Below are 16,965 nucleotides of genomic sequence, written 5' to 3'. Positions count from 1 at the left end.
GATTTCAAGGGAAGAAAAATTAAATTTAAAGTAATTTCGAAATTGAACGCAGGTGAACTTCGCATCCACTTCGGTCGCGATCGCGTGTTGAAGAGCTTCGTAGAAATTTGCGCGATGGGACTTTCTTCTGCCGGTTTCTAAGCTTTTTTGTCAGATAAACATTACTCCGAGTTGTACGTGATTATGCGCGGCGGTGCGGGCAATGAAGAAAGAAGGAAAAAAAAAAAAGCAGATCACCGCGAGGTTTGAGGGAAGAAGTATGTCGGTAACGCGATTTTCTCGCAAGAAAACGAAAGAACGAGCAATGAAGTATAACCATGTTTCGTGTTTCTTCATGTCTTCGGGAAACTATAAATTCCTGAGAGATTGCTAGAAACAGTTGTTGTTAAACGAGCAGTATATCGTGCGTCGAGAAAGATATTTATCGAATAAGTTACAAGTTTGGGAATTTAAACATAAATGATTAATGTTAAGAAAAATCACATATCACTTGAATAAGACATCACAATCAATTGTAGAATTATTATAATAAAATTTTTATAATCTTTCGCTCAAACACGTTTCGAATATGCATAATTCTTTAAATGTATTACTTTGATCTAAAAAAAAAAAAAATTGAAATTATTTGAAATAAGTGTCATATTGAGAATGATTTAATCACGCAGTATATTATGATAATTTAATAGGTAATTGATGACAATGTCACAATTGGAATTATACTTTCGAATGTGCCCAGGTGTCACAGGAATTGATACGTACATTTCTAGTTAACGGTTTACCTCCTACAGCACGTGTCGGATAGACACAATGTGGTTTGTCATATTTGTAACTGTACGGTTCGAATGTCGTATTCTCTGTCCGAGTGTCATTTATGATCGGCCCATATCGCGGAAGGAAAGAAGATTAACAGACTTCGCTTCCTGGTGATTCTAATGTCACATTAGTATACATCATATACGCAGTCATTGAGAAACGGTAAACATGTGTAATATGCGTGTATATATTTACATATTAAATAATAAAAATACATAAAAACATAAAAATAAAATAGGTGACGTCACAGACACTGCAAATTGTTCAAGACAAAATAATAGGTGTATCCGATATACCTTTATATTTTAAATTAAATAAAACTCACAGAATGATTTATAGCAACAAATAAAAAAATTAATCGGCAAATAAAACAGAGATGTGGATTATCGTGTGTAACATTGACGTTTGCACACACGATCAGCCACGGTACAACGGTATTCATCGGACCTTAATGTTCCCGAACGAAGAAGATTCTTTTAAAGAGACCACGCGGTACTGGTTTACTGTTAAGTAATTTATCCCGGAATGCGCAAACTTGGCGGAACGTAACGAGAATGTCGCATGGAAATGGGTTTTCAGAACGTAGCGTAGAAAGCGTCTGCGATTTTTTTTTTTTTTTTTTTTTTTTTTACGTGGAAAGGAACAGTCCGCTTTTGTCCATCGTTGCACGCGGTGCACGACCGACGCAAAAATCCAGTCGCGAGGACGTTAAACAAATTTACGAGGTGCAGTCGGAATTCTGGGTACACAAAAATTATTGGGAAAATTAAATATGGATTTCTTCAAGTTAAAGTAAAAGAAGTGAGTTAGACAACGAGTTTTATACCTTCATTAAGATTTATAGACGTTTCAAACTGTTCAAACTTGAAATATTTTAGAAGTTCCGCGGTCGGAGTCCACAATTCCACATTCGCTCGCCAAGATTGATCGATGGCGTGCAGAAATCATCGTACGAGGTGATTTGCGTGCAACATGTGGAAAAGGGGGCGCCGCTACAGTTGTTCTGTCTCATTCCGCTCGATTAAACGCGAAGAAGTTCGCTCGGGTTACCGATAAAACGCACCCGGCCAAGCTCGGTAGGCCCGCTAGCAATTACAACGTTTCCCGTCATTACGACGCAGGTAAGCGAGACCGATTTTCATGCGACTTCCGCCGCGATCTGATGCACAACGAGCCCGGGGCAACTCCTTATTCCGATCAGAAGGCGGGAAATCCTCATTGGCCCTTTATCGGTAAGCCGCTAATTTTCTTATCGTATCTTCAGTACTTCCAGCAATCGCTCAGAACTGCGGTGCGGAGAATTGTAAGAAGACGCGTGAAAATTAGTGTGTCTTTTAATCGTGAAATTGATATTTCACAAGTAATAACGAAATAGATCCGAATAAAATATATGTCGAATAAAGAAATAGTTTTTCAATTTTTACACTTTAAACTCTTTGTAATTCTTCAATTCAATTACTGTGAGATTAAAATTATTTTATTACGCGGAAATAACGATCACTTATAAAATTTGTAAAATTGAACAGTGAGAGGGTTTCTAGTCGGCGGCACGTATTATGCTAGTTTCGCCGTAACGTTTCATGGGATTCTGTAAGAACGGCATGGCAGATTAGTTCCGATACGCTTGTGCAAGGCCGATTTTCTGCGGCGTTGTTTGTACGACGTAATGTCACGATCGTCATGGTAAAAGAGGCCCATTCATCGCGCGTCTTTGTGGACATCGGTATTAGGAAATCACTCCCGCGTATTCGTGGTATATCGGATTTCTTATCGAGAGCAAAGTACCCGACCGGATTCCCCCTCGAAAGGAATTTTCCGCCCTGCTCCGATTTGTTTCACTTTCATGGTACGAGCTCTGGAATTTTTCACGCTCAAGACGTATGCGGCTTAATAACATCTTTGGCGATGATTAGACGAATAAAGTTATTCAGAACAAAGTACACCAGTCAACTTTTTCTTTCAACGGTAATTTATCTAGGATGCAAATTTTTCCACGAGAAAAATTTAATACTAAATTTAATTAACGATATTGGGTGGCATATAAATTCTGTTTCAAAGTACAATTTGATTAATTTTAAGTAGGTTTTACTTTAGGGGAAACATATTTTAAACTTAGGAAGACGTGAAGGAGTAAACACGACATTATTTCATGATATTCCCATTACGTTCGCAACGTGCATACTAATATTCGCAGTATGTTTCCCTATATTATTACTATAAGTACGTTGAGTTGTTTCGTTATTTATGACAAAGGATTCACGAGTTAGATTAGAACGTCGACGCGCTTCGATCGAAACCGCGAAGGGGAAAGTCACAAGAAGATAAACGTGATTCCACATCTGACCTTCCTTCTTCGAGTACCTTCGTCGAGAAACAAGATGCTACGGAACATAAAGCAGTTTACGCCGATCGGGTTAGAACGATCGATAATCACGTCCTGAGATCAATAACTGCGCGTAGAGTATGACAAAAAATTTCAGTAACGCTCGATTGACTCGAGTCCGCTTGACGGAGGAAAACAATATGAGTGGCTTGAATCCAGCAAAAAGTTATTCCCAAAGAAGAGGAGAAAAACAGAATACTTGAACAATCGGAAACAATAAAATTCACCCGTAATTCACTCGAGAATCAAAAATAAAAATAAAAAAATAAAAAAAAAAAACCAAGCTTAAAAATAAATCATCATCTCTTGAGTTAAAACAGAAATAGAGTTAAAATATTAGAGCTAATCGAATATCAATTAAAAGTAAATTAAAGTCAGAATTTAATCTGTCATGTTATGTTGATTGAATCTATAGATTTAATATTTTCGTTCAACGTGCTCAGGTGATTAAATCTAGTTTTCTCTCTTATATTTGCCTTTAAACGTATAAACTACGGACAGCATGATAACCGGATAATCGTGTTCGAGCACTAGATTCTCGACAATAAAATATCACGATCTTACCGTCACGTGTGCGATACGTGACCTGTACTATGCGTACATGCATTTACGGTATCCAGTTCTTAATGATTAGTACGGCCGTACTGTCTTATTAAAGAATCAGCACACGAATCAAATAGTTTGTACGTGTATTTGTGTATCCTGCAGCTAATTTCTTTTCCTTTAATTATTTAAAATAAGACAAATAAAAAAGAATGAGAGTAACGCGTAGTAGCTAACAAACTTACGGATCGTTGTACACGGATCTCTGACAGCTACGTCAAATATATACTCACCTAGAACAGAAAAAAGAAAGTAAATCAGTTCGGCGTATACAAACCAAACTACGATAATAGAAACAATTGGAGCGTGTATTCATGTCATCGCAAATTAACTCGAGAACAATAACGTTCATGAAAAGCAATAATTGTATTTATCGCAGATTTTATAACGAAAATGATTGTGTACGACAAACAGAAATTTATATACGAGTGAAAATGAAAATTATAAAAATTGACAAAATAAAATCCAGAGAAACGGGAGAAGAACAATAGTTTAGAATTATTAAATTTTTAACAAAAATTGTTAAATGATAGTCGTGCTATATAATTTAACAATTTTTATTACAAATCGTGAACTATTTGTTTGTTATACAACAAGCGATTCTTTCTGTCTAAAGAAATCTTTTTACATGAATCTTTTACATCTTTTTACATGAAATATAAGTTTTCATTATGGTAATGATAATCTTTTTAACAATGTCATTTCTCACGATGTACAGCCAATTTAAGTTTCGACGTCGGTAAATTACAGCAACGCGCTTCCGTCGCACCGGATGTCGCATTGCCGTTATAACCGGAAACCGGAGACCGACAAAAAAAAGAGAGTTAAATATTTGTTTGTAGCTAAATACATCTTATCAAAATTATAGTTAAAGATATGAAGACCGATTTACCTACTTGAAAATGTATACGTATTTGCAGTTTGTAGTGAAGTATAAATCGCGTGTGTTCTAAACGATTTCTCTCTCTCTCTCTCGTGAATTCTTACAATAAATACACATGGCATAAAGCATAGCTATCGTACGTGTATAGGGCAAGATAATTATCTATCTATATACAATGTGGTATATCATAATTTACCACCGTTATTATTACATCCGCCAAGTACGTGCCGCGCAAACACGTACGTACATAACTTGCCCATAGATATTCGCATGTCATCTCGGGAGGATTTTAGGAAGTGCAATTTACAATAATTGACGATCGCAATGATCTTGCAAGAAAGAGATCGATACATTTTTCTTCTTGTGGCATTAAAATTGACTCTTGTTTCAAACTCTCTTGTTTTTTGTTCTATATAACACACTGCACAAAATTGAAGAAAAAAAGAAAGAAAAAAAATGAATAACATTCGATTTAACTCTCAAGATTTTTTTTTTATAATCGCAGACAGAGTGAAAGAGTACAGACCGAGACGTTTTCTCGAAGCTTGGATACGTGCTAAAGGCGAGGCCATGAATGAAGGCACAAACCCACGGACACGCACACACGCACGCACGCACGCATTCACCGGGCGGGGCACGAACGAATGTGAATGTGAATGTAATGTAATGTAATGTAATGTGCGTGAGTGCGCGATGCGCACGTGAAAACGTGCATCCATAGACGTGAATCCCGGGCGACCGAGCCCCGGTCAATATCGGCCCGATTGCAACGTTCAGACGGGCGCCTTTCACATTAAGTATCAAGTCCTTTAGAAATGCTGCACAATGATGGACTATACTTACGCGCGATTTGCGTGCAGTGCGGTTTGACGAGCGCGCATGCTCATTAGAGACCGCGAGTTTCTATTCCGGAACGTATTATTCTATTACGCTCGCGAATCGCGTCGGCCGATCGCCTGCGCGCCACGTAGGAAACGCCGATGAGAAATGCCGATCATGATGCGGGTTGATGAAAACGCTCGGAATAAATCGCCGCGAATTAACGGCACATGCTCGAGGATGTATTGAGACGTACCTGTTGCGCGATGTTCGTTCGACATCGGGAATCGTAGGGTGATCAATAACGCGAATCGAGCGCGAGAGGAATATCGATAAGAGTCACGCGTGTGGCTAAGAATCTCTCGGATAACGAACGATCGATTTCATTTAAAAACAAATTCGACAAGACACCGATTATTCGTTGTCGTTTTCCCTTAACGCGTCTCGATATCGATTATCATCATAATTAAAAGAAAAATTAAATCTTATATATTGACAAATTTTTTTGAATTTCTATTGAAGAACTATTGGCTTTGAGTTATCCAAGTATATTTCTGGTAACAGGAAATGTCATAATATTAATAACAGAGTACCGTACACATATATGAATACAAAAACACCTAGAACAATCACGGTTATCGTTCACGTGCGGGATCGCCAGGAGTCTAGGATTACGGAGGAACTCGCGAAAAACGCCACGCATGCCGAAGCGTGATTCCGGTCTCTTCCTTTACTTTACTTTGTCCAGGAGCACGCACACGCGTCTTTCCGCGTAATATTTACACATAATTAGCGCGACGGATTGTCCAAAACGGTACGCGCGAATGTCGAAAAAAAAAAAAAAAAAAAATAATCGGACAAATGAAAACTAGTAGCTCTGGAAATCACACAATTTTAGATAATCTCGTGACATCAGAAAACAGAATGTTATAGTCTTCTTAATGAATGTCATGGTATAGAATTAACGTAGCTACAATTATAGCGTGTAAGAGATAACGGGATGAGAAAAAACGACGCTTTGTTTAAATGATTACGAATCACAATTAAACATAAACCTGGGGAGAACACGAAGCCTCCTGAAGTGTCCTGTTGCGTATCTAAAGTGTTTATTTTACAGCAACAAATGCTGTTACATCATAAAATAAAAGAAAAAAAAAAGAAAAAAAAAAAAAAGGAAAAAATACTTCAAAGAAAAAATATTTCAATTTTTACAGATTTTTAATATAAATAAAAATTTCCAATCTGTAATTTTTAATTTTTCTATCGTAATAAAAAAAAATATAAAATTCTTAATGTAAATTGTAATTCAAATCGCACTTTTAGATATCGAATGAAGAGAGCAATTTGAGCTTTCGAAAGAATAAAAAAATCGAAACTTTGATCTTGCGACACGACGACAAATGCGCAAACAAAACGATGACCGGGTTTGATCTGTTGAGAAATCTGAAAAGAGTGCGCGGTAACGTAAAATGAGCTCAAGCTGTAATGTTATAATACACGGCGGAATATATTAAGATCGGCGTGATTTATGTGTCGTAAATAATCGGCAAGCACGTATGTAATTTTCGCGTGTTCCGGAATCGCGAGATTAATGGTTACGGCCCGCAGCATAGTGCGTCGCCGTGGACATTATTTATGCTATTTGACGAATCATTAGCGTGCAATAGTAATAAATTATCGAATCGCCGCCACCGCCGCCACCGCCGCCACCGTTGTGACACGCGCCCGTGATATTGCGGAGGCGCACAAGTTCGTTAACACAAAGGAAATCAAAGGGAAATTGCGGTACGTACGAAAAATATCGCAGGCGAACGATTTATCAAATTATTTTCGTAAAGGACACCCAATCATAATCAATATTGTTACCGTAATAACGGTACCATCAACATAATGGCATTGTATCAATCTAATGGCTTTTATAAAACGTTGCAGACACTATTTAGATGTGGTTTTAATTAGAGCGGCACACCTAGAAAACTGCTTAGTTCTTGCCGATTCTCGTTTGTTAGGGGGTGCAATTAAAATCACTGTGAATTACATTACAAACGAGCATTTAGCGGGATCGTTAAAGGCGGATGCTCTTCCACGTCTTGTTGGACAATTAGCGTCTAACGGTAAAACGTTAAACGCACAGTGCGGGAGATATTAGAAATCGCGTCAAGCGAGTGAAATCCCAAAGCGAACCGACTAGCGGCCGGTTCCACTTCTTCTCATTAATCCAACGAATACATTTCGATTAGGTCATTAAGCTTCAACCAATACGAACGAGCGAACGTATAATTGTATCGCATTACGATTAAAACATCTTAAATCGCACTGTCACGCGCTAAAAGTGCCTCATCTTTCCCTAATTGAACATGCCGAGGAGGAACCACTCTTATCCCAGATGTTCAGACGCATTTAGTCAGTGGAACATAATATATATACGTAATAATGTATATACGTAATAATATATATACGTAAAAATATACATATTTTCTCTGTCAAAATTTAAATATTATATTTTGCTGCCAAAAGAATGGAAATGAAAACAAAAGTGAAACGAAAGAGACTATTCTTTCGAAAGAGGCGGTATTTGCCGTATGTAGGAGCAATACATCGGAGTATTACATCTTTATCGCGATCGCATGAATTCCACAAGAGGAATACTCCTTCGAGAATCAGCTCGATTAATTGTGTTAATTGCTCAATATCGATTAACCAATTCGAAAAAAAAAAAAAAAAAAAAAAAAAAAAAAAAAAAATGATAATTAAGAAAACGAAAGAAAGCAATTGCGCGAACAAATATGAATTTTCTCTTAAATATTTTATTAATTGTAATCTCGTCACGAAAAGTCCGTCTGTCGCAAAGTAAGCACATTACACTAGAATATTCGCGGCATTCGGCAAGAATATACGCGATACATAAAGAAAATAATGATAGCGATCGAATGTCATCTGAGAAAGATGTGTGTTTGGATTCTTTTCACGCTTTGCCTATCGGCAGACGGCAGGACGGATGACGGGGACGGGGAGACGCGCTTTTCTCGCATTCCGCGGGAAAATGTGCAGCAGAGGCGTGCGTGCGAGTTCCGCTCGCGGGATGTGCAATAATATCCCGCTCGCGGGGTTCCGCCGGAACGCGCACGTTAGCACGTAATCGCACGATCAACCGTAAATTTCCCCGGGCAAATGATTTCCTTCGCGTGCGCACACCACGATGCGCTTTCGCGAGCGGCCGCGCATATGTTGCACATGCGCGACTATCAACAATGAGCCGAGATAAACATCCCTTCTGCCCGCGCGAGATTAATGGACTCGCTGCGAGCAATGCGTTCTATAAAACGCGCCTCGAGCGCGCGAGGCGTTAACTAGCCCGATCAGCAGGATGAAGGTGCTCGGTGCGTGCGTGTATGTATGTATGTATGTATGGTGTGTGTGTGTGTGTGTGTGTGTGTGTGTGTGTGTGTGTGTGTGTGTGTGTGTGTCGACCACGGATGCCCGAGATATCAAAGGAAGTGATTTGAGATTTTTGTCAATTCCATCGGATCCCGATACAAGACAAAGCAATCCTGATGTATATTACATGTTTGTAGATAGAAAGGGGAATAATCGCGCGATTTTAATTCTACAACCGAATGCACTCTTCGCGCAATTTCCGGTTAATGGCAAACTAACAGCAAAGATGTCATCCTTCATTTCGCCTTCCTCTTTCTCCCACGACTGCTTTCCTATTTTCTTAACTTTGTAAACTCCATCGGCTATCCCTTTTTAACGCTCTTGATGCTAAACGTTACTTATGCATGAATATAAAATCTCATAACCATAGTCTGATTAAAACGTAAATATCGTGCATCTACTAAACAATATTATTGTAAGATGAAAACACATCTGGATGTGAGACGTTACACGTTACACTTATGGATACGCGCTCTTTGCCGGACATTCTCTAAATAATTTAACGGCCTCATTAGATGCACATATGGTATGCAATAATGTCAGACTCATTTATGTAATGACTATGAAAAGGTTTTAATAAGCCATTTTTCTCTCTCTTTCTCTCTCTTCCTCTCTCTCTCTTATCGAAAGCGGCGGGATACTATTAAGCTGTCAGCGATGTGTACTCGTTTCTTGTGCGTATTACAAACGCATCTCGCATTTCTTGCGTGTATTACGGAACGCATGTCAGTGCACGGTCGTCGCATAAAAATTTAATAATGCGTACGCTGCCAACAGGAAGTTATCAGGGCATACATATTAAACGTTAGCACGCCAAGTGATAAACGCCTTATTGAAATTTCATTATAACGCATTTTAAGCTTGTAACAAGGAAAAATTGACATGGGTTCGCATGGGTTATGAAAAAGCGACGATATCGCCGGCAAATATATCTCTTTCTTATTTCAAGCAAATAGAAATCGATATGATGTGGATATTACACCAAATTGTTTTCTCTTTCGCTATTTAATTCGGGGCAAGAATATCGCGCGTTTGAAAAAAATTACGGAGCGATTCGTGCCGCTTACGACGCGGAGCTTTTAAAACCGGTCGAATGAGAGTACCGGAACGTACACGGGAGGATCGGTCAAACGAGTTGTACACGAGCAAAAGCGACGTTCCCACTGCAACAGGACACCGATGACGGTGCACTGCGCCCGCGTTTGTACTGCACTTCGCGCGAGAGCGAGCGAGCGAGCGAGCGAGCGAACAAGGATATATTATACATACGATGCGTATTCACGCACGCACGCACGCACGCACGCACGCACGCACGCACGCACGCATGCACGCACGCACGCACGCACGCACGCACGCACGCACGCACGCACGCACGCACGCACGCACGCACGCACGCACGCACGCACGCACGCACGCACGCACGCACGCACGCACGCACGCATGCACATACGCACGTACGCATCGCGTTGCGTCGCATCGCGTCGCGTCGTATCAAGCTGGATGAAAGTATCAAGAGACACTGTCATGTCTCGCGCTAATTATTCGCACATCCGAGAAGAGATATAGTTGAGAGTGCCTTCAATTATCACATTTCAATAATCACTGGAATCAATTAATATGTTTGATCAATAAAATTACTATTATAAAACGAACATTTCTATTTAAGTAACCTCACAGATATGATGGTTGCACAGTTTATCTTGTCTCATTTACATACAATAGAAAAGGAACTTTTTATCATTATTAATTACAGGCTACTAATTAGATGTTTAAAGAGTTTAAACAAAATTTCATAAAAAAGATATTTTTCTTAATATTCGATTTAAAAAAGGGATAAAATTTTAAAGATATAAGAACAATGCGTTGTTGATCATCGCATATAAAATTATTCTTTATATTTTTTTTAAAGAAATTTGAAAATATAGTCTTTTTACATCAATTACCGCAAACGAAAAAAAGAAATATACCTTTTATATTTTTTTGTCACGTTTAAAATATTAACTCGAATTATCTCGAATGTGCAACAAGGATTTTTCATATCGCATGACATTTCCGACAGGTTTGATAAGACAGTCGAATGTATATATCCTGCGGAAAGAGATTCACGCGAAACGCCCACGCGGCCCAACCTCGACTTATTGTCCACGATAATGCTCTCGAGGCGATTCAAGCAATCCTCGTTTCAAAATTGTTAGCAATTAGACGTTGTACTTAAGACGGGAGGAAACGACAACGAGTCAGCCAATGAAACACGCAAGTCGGAGTCATTGGCCGTGCGGACTTTGAGTTTTTCTTCCCCACGAAAACGGTCGACGAGCATCAAAATGCGCGTTAATCCTTATTCCTAGTATATCCTAGGATTCTTAGTATATCTTATTTTGTGATTGTTTATTTCAACAACACTCGCGTGACATCGCTCAATAAAGAAGATGAGTAAGGATCTGTTACTCTTGAATTGTTACGTGACTCGCGAGAATGTCGATAAATATAGCATTCATTCGATTGATGGAACTATGATAATTTTCATCATTTCCGTCTTCATAGAGATGTTTATTTCTCTCGAATTCTATCTTTCGAAGAGCCATATCGTTATCTACTGGTATGCGCATTATCACTATATCTTATCAAGAAAGCAATCCGAGTCATATGCTCGATGCGTCAGAACTTTAAAAATATTATTTGTTTCCATCAAAGAAATAAACGCGCAATAAAATTGTCAGATCCATCGTTCTGTTCTTAAAATTCTTAAAAGAATATAAAATCTTAAAATCATTAACTTTCACGATTATTTATATTCACCATTATTAAATATGTAATAGCAAATTTATCTTTTATATAAAAAAGATATAACTACTTTTTGCAACCATTGCCATTTCAATTTATTCGTTCGTAATTGATAAAAGATCCTGATTCATCGTTCGCGAAAACGCATACAAAAACTGGAGACACCGATATATCACGCACAGTTGGTCTGGTTTATCTCGATTTCCGGATTAGTCGCATGCGCTGCGCTACACGCTCGGGCGAGCAGGTGCGGAAGACGCTGTAATTTCCACCAATCGAGATTCATGATGTTCGATGTAGCATGTCCTCTTAGCGTGGCGTGACTTGTACGATATGGTGGAAACACGTCTGGCGAATGTCTCATGTTGCTCTCATTGCGCCGGCATTAACCTTTGTACGGCTACGTACCTACGAACGGCACGACTGACTGCCTTTCTCGTTTCACGGGCGTCTCGCAGAAATAGAAACTGGATTGGTAGTCGATTCCCGTTCGCCTTGACGCCCTTAATCGGCCGAGGTATTTGTCTCTCTGAGAGAATCTCGCGAGTGTCCCCTCCGCTTCCATCATTAAGTGCGACAATTGCCAAGCCTTACAAGCCTCTCTTTGTTAGGCTTATAAGGCACTTCATTATAATTGGATTATGGAATATATTTAATTAATGATTTTGGAGATAAAGCACGGTCTCCGAATTAAAAAAAAAAAAAAAAAAAAAAAAAAAAAAAAAAAAAAACGCTTAATTATCGTGATCTTGAGATTTAAAATATATAAATATAATATGATATATAAAATATATAAATATATATATTAAAAATATTTAATTAAAAATACTTAACTATGCTTAAGCATTCTTGATTATGCGTTGATTAAAATTTCGATTTTATGTATAAAAGATTCGCGAAGTAAGTAGCGACACATTTGCGTTATCAAATCTTAAATTAATAATTCTAATATAAATTTTTGGTTAACAACATAGCTTAGATTATTTTTATACATAATTTTATAATTTTTCTAAAGTAATCTAAAGTATATTAATATCCTTATCTCTATCCTTATCTAATTACAAATAAAAAGACACTATATGTATATATTTATACAATGGTAAGTATCGCACTTGACCTTCGTAAACGTTCGATATAAGTGTATGTATTTTGATACATGATTCATGCGATATGAATCATGACAATTGTAAAAATTGAACAATTTTTTTTCCAAGAAACATTACATATTGTATTATAAAAATTGCAATCCGATTTCAAAAATACATTGTAGATCGATGCAGTTTACGCAAGGAAAAAGATAGAGAGGAAAAATAGAAAAGGAAGTATCGAAACGAGACCTGCACGCGCATGTCGCATACCCTTTGTTAAATACAACAAAGCGACAAACGGTCCTATATTAAAAGAATATATTATATAGAATATATTTAATTTTAAAACTGAATTTGACAATTCAACGAATTATTTAACCAAAAAAAATTCTTTTCATGGTATAACTCTAAATATTTTATAAAATATTATGAAACTTCAATTTATAAAAGTTGCAGTCTGTTGCACTCTTTAAAAATTCATTATTATCTGAAAATTTTTATTGGTGCCGGAGCTTTAAAGCGCACTTTTAGAATAATCCTTTAACTCATCTATCTCGATCTATCGCATCAAGTTCGAACCAGTCGCGTAAAGGAAAGGAAAGCCATAGCACAACCGCTAGATTATGTCGGGCAACAGTTGTCAAAAAGAGAGAAAATCGAGGAAATGAAATGAAAAAAAACGAGCATAAGTGCGCGCGTGCGTGCGTGCAAGTAGACGTGCATGAATTCGAAGAAGAACGCACCTGGTCTTGAATCTCTGCGTGTCGTCTTGACCGGCCCACATCTTTCTTTCCCCTGTAGTAACTGCTGTCCACTCGGTAACCTCGAAGCACACCGAAGCGGAGAACTGTCGCGCGTGCAAACCGTCCTCGCGAGGAAAGCGCGGACACGCAACAAAATTTGTACCGGCACACGCGCGAGCGCGAATGACGCGGGTCAAGTTGGGTCACGCGCGACGCTCTAGCAGTCTTTCCGTTCGTTCGTGCGGATTCGGCACGTCGCACGAGCACGGGGGCCACGGGGTGGAAAGCGAGGCGAGGACAGAGCGAGAGACGGAGCACGGGTGAAAGCGAGAGGGCGCGAAAGGCCCCGCGGGAAGAAAAGACGCTAGACGGTGTGCGCCGCGAGCGCGAAGTGGAGGCGCCACCTCCGAAAAAGTCGAGAAACTCTCGTGCGTGCGCGCGCGCGCGCGAGAGAGAGAGAGAGAGAGAGAGAGAGAGAGAGAGAAAGAAAGACGGAGAGGTAGAGACTCGCTTGAGAGCGCGCGCGCACAGACGGTGAATGCTACGCTCGGTTGATCGGCGGCCGCTGCTGGTTGCGCACGATCGCGAAATACTGATGGCGGATCGGCGGCGAGGTGCGGCGCGAAGTTGCGCGCGAACGGCCGACGACTTCGAAGCGAATATGCAAGAGAGAGAGAGAGAGAGAGAGAGAGAAAAGGAATGAGAGAAGGAGGGGAGAGGCGGCGCGGTGCAACAAGCGCAACTGTGCACGGGGCCTTAAGTCCTGCGGTTATGGCATGGAGTTTGGGGTTCGGGGAACCCCCTCGGCCGAAAACAACGCAACGAATATTTTCTATTTGCGGATTGTAGAAACACACTTTCGTTGATTCGAGTTGGTACATATAATAAATAGAAAGATTTTTTTACATCGCGTGTAAAAGAAATAATATATGCGCGCAATACAATTTTTAAAAATCTGTAAAGTTACTATCTATTACTAATATAATTCATTAATATAGATATATAAAAATAAATTAATTTATAAATAAGCTTTTTTCTTTTCATATTTTAGACAGAGATATGTGGCAAGAAAGGAAAAAGAATTATTCATAAAAAAATGTTAATACAAAGAATGAAGTTGCGTGCGAATAAACCGAGGCAGGTGCGTCGCAACGGATGCAACTTTGCGGGAGCCGGAGTATACGACGGGCCCTTACACAGGTCAACCAACAAATAACTACGAGGCTCTGCCCTTAGGCTCGTCGTCAGTCACGGACACCGGATGATTTTCTCCTGGGAATGCACGCTAAAACCGGGCCAGCGACAGCGGTTATATTTATCTTACCGACCGTGTCGCCGTGTTCCTCTTCTTCCTTTTCAATGCAAAATCTCGCGGTTACTTAAAAATACGTTCAACCCACTTTCGGAGTGGTCAGTCTACTTCGTTAATGTTTCGTCGCTTCGTGATCGCACACTAAATGTTTACTCCGCGATTTTGTTCGATCCATTTATACAATCAAATGATAACGAATTAATATTCTTTATGATAAAGTTACGATGCACTTTTTTTCCAAAACAAAAAAGAAAAATAACGTAGTAATATTGCAGTGGATTCAATCGTGAATTAATATGATTGGATCCGCTGCTAATTAAAATCGCTAAAACATAACTTTAAGAGATATGAACAATCTTTAAGATATCATATATAATTAAATATTTTTGATAGGAGAGACAAATGTACCAGATATGCCAAAAGAATGCCAATTGTTGCAATTTTGTGAATATCTTTCACGTCAAGTTGTATAAAATAACGAACAAAACGTCTTTTTTTATAGGCGGCCAGCGAACGAGTAGACCGCGAGATCGTGGAATTCCACGAATTCGCGGGCGTCGCGCCGCAAATTGCCAGCGTCATTTCCTCATCCCCACGTGTACGTACGCGTGTACGTGGAAGCCTTTCCTGCACGCGCGGCGTGCAGCGACGAGTCGTCGGGAAATAAAGAGAGAGGTGTACAACGGGGAGGGAAAGAGAGAAAGACAACGAAGATGACCGGCTGAACGAAGGACAGCGAACAAAGGGTAGGCAGAAACGTCGTGTACCTATGCAATTACTTCGGGGACCTAAATGTATACGCCTCTATGTGGCACGCTAGCAGCCGCGATGAGTCACAAGCTTGGAGCTTGTATTACTCGCTTACGCGGCGGCGTTCCGCGGATGCGTTCGATGCATTCGAATAAGCCACTTCAGAAAAACGCATCGTTAAAGTCTAGGGATTCTCAAGTAGACAGGGGAAAAAAAAAAATCGCTTCATAGTTCATTATCACAGATGATGATTTCCGTGTCTATGAATAGGAATTAAATCGATTTATTTATGCAGAATGCTACATCGCAGGAAATCGCAGGTTTCACAATATTTAAATGTCGAGTATCGCGCATAATTTTTATATCGCAAACAATATGAAATTGAATTAAAATGAAAGCGCGAGTAAAAAAAAACTGAATTTTTTATCGAATTATTCATGCATGCTATATCAGATATGGCTGAATTCACCTTGAATATTAAAAAGTGATAAGATTAACAGAAATTATTAAGAATTATAGAAACCCTGGAAACTCTTGAAACTCCCTTCAACATTCTCATTATTAATTCAATATCACGCGTATTTATGAGTATTCGTTCAGTCGTGTGTGACAGCAGGACTTGGCCCTCGATATTGTAGGCGTCGTTCGCATTGGGCGTGTACCCATGGCGCCCATGGTCTTTACAAGCAACAACACGCCATTAATGTTCCCCTTTCATATACGTATCCGATACAAAATAATAAGCCATATGTTATCGCCCTGAAAAAAAAGGCTGCGACACGTCGGGACACGAGGTTCGAGGTCTTGTCCAATCATCGTAGCTCGAGTAACGCGTAATTACGCAAACCAGGACGCGATAATATTGACGAGGGAAACTCTGCGGGTTGTAATGTATGCGTGCACGTAACGGAAATCTAAATAAAATGAAACGAAGGGATGAAAAAACGAAAGGAGCAACCGCGACGCGGTGCGCCGTCGTTCGCCCGCGTTTCTTTTAATTACGCCAGTACTATTACTTAGACCTAAACATAAATGGAAGGTTCATTTCTACCAAGTCAAGTGCTTTTTTTTCCCGAAGCACATCGATATGTGAAGACTGCAATGTTAAAAACGACGAACGGATGCGGCGGACGTAACACTGTCAAATTTAGCGCAGACCGCGCTGTCGCTAATTATATATTATGTTACCGAATTACCGTGTATCATATTTTGTATCACCGGATGGGATATACCTTGTATGATATACGGCAATTCAATATGTGTGTATCAACCGTGTCATGTCAGACTTGACGGAATGTTAGTTTAATCGTTTCGAGATACCGCACATTGAGACCGTGTGCACATGTATA

At 39.4% G+C, this 16,965-nt stretch overlaps 1 protein-coding gene and 1 long non-coding RNA gene across 3 annotated transcripts in view; one reads left to right on the top strand and one right to left on the bottom strand.

Moving 5' to 3' along the window:
* Positions 1-16,965, bottom strand: part of Jupiter (microtubule-associated protein Jupiter) — a 57,530-nt gene that overhangs the window by 38,218 nt on the left and 2,347 nt on the right. The window contains exon 1 of one of the 2 annotated variants that reach the window (XM_011645830.3): positions 13,555-13,987. The exons of the other annotated variant lie outside the window; for it this stretch is intronic. Within the exon in view, the coding sequence (XP_011644132.2) occupies positions 13,555-13,595 (41 nt within the window). The 5' untranslated portion in view covers positions 13,596-13,987. Of the gene's footprint in view, positions 1-13,554; positions 13,988-16,965 lie in introns of those variants that run through there. 2 annotated transcript variants of the gene reach the window in all.
* LOC148935455 (uncharacterized) lies at positions 14,254-15,125 on the top strand. The gene is made up of 2 exons (XR_016140337.1): positions 14,254-14,429; positions 14,606-15,125. It is a non-coding gene; the product is annotated as an uncharacterized LOC148935455 (long non-coding RNA).

This window comes from Pogonomyrmex barbatus, unplaced genomic scaffold (genome assembly GCF_055798465.1).
Source record: "Pogonomyrmex barbatus isolate J1 unplaced genomic scaffold, ASM5579846v1 scaffold5, whole genome shotgun sequence".
Lineage (NCBI taxonomy): Eukaryota > Metazoa > Arthropoda > Insecta > Hymenoptera > Formicidae > Pogonomyrmex > Pogonomyrmex barbatus.
Note: the sequence above shows the minus strand (reverse complement) of the source record. Positions and strands in the feature narration are given on the sequence as shown.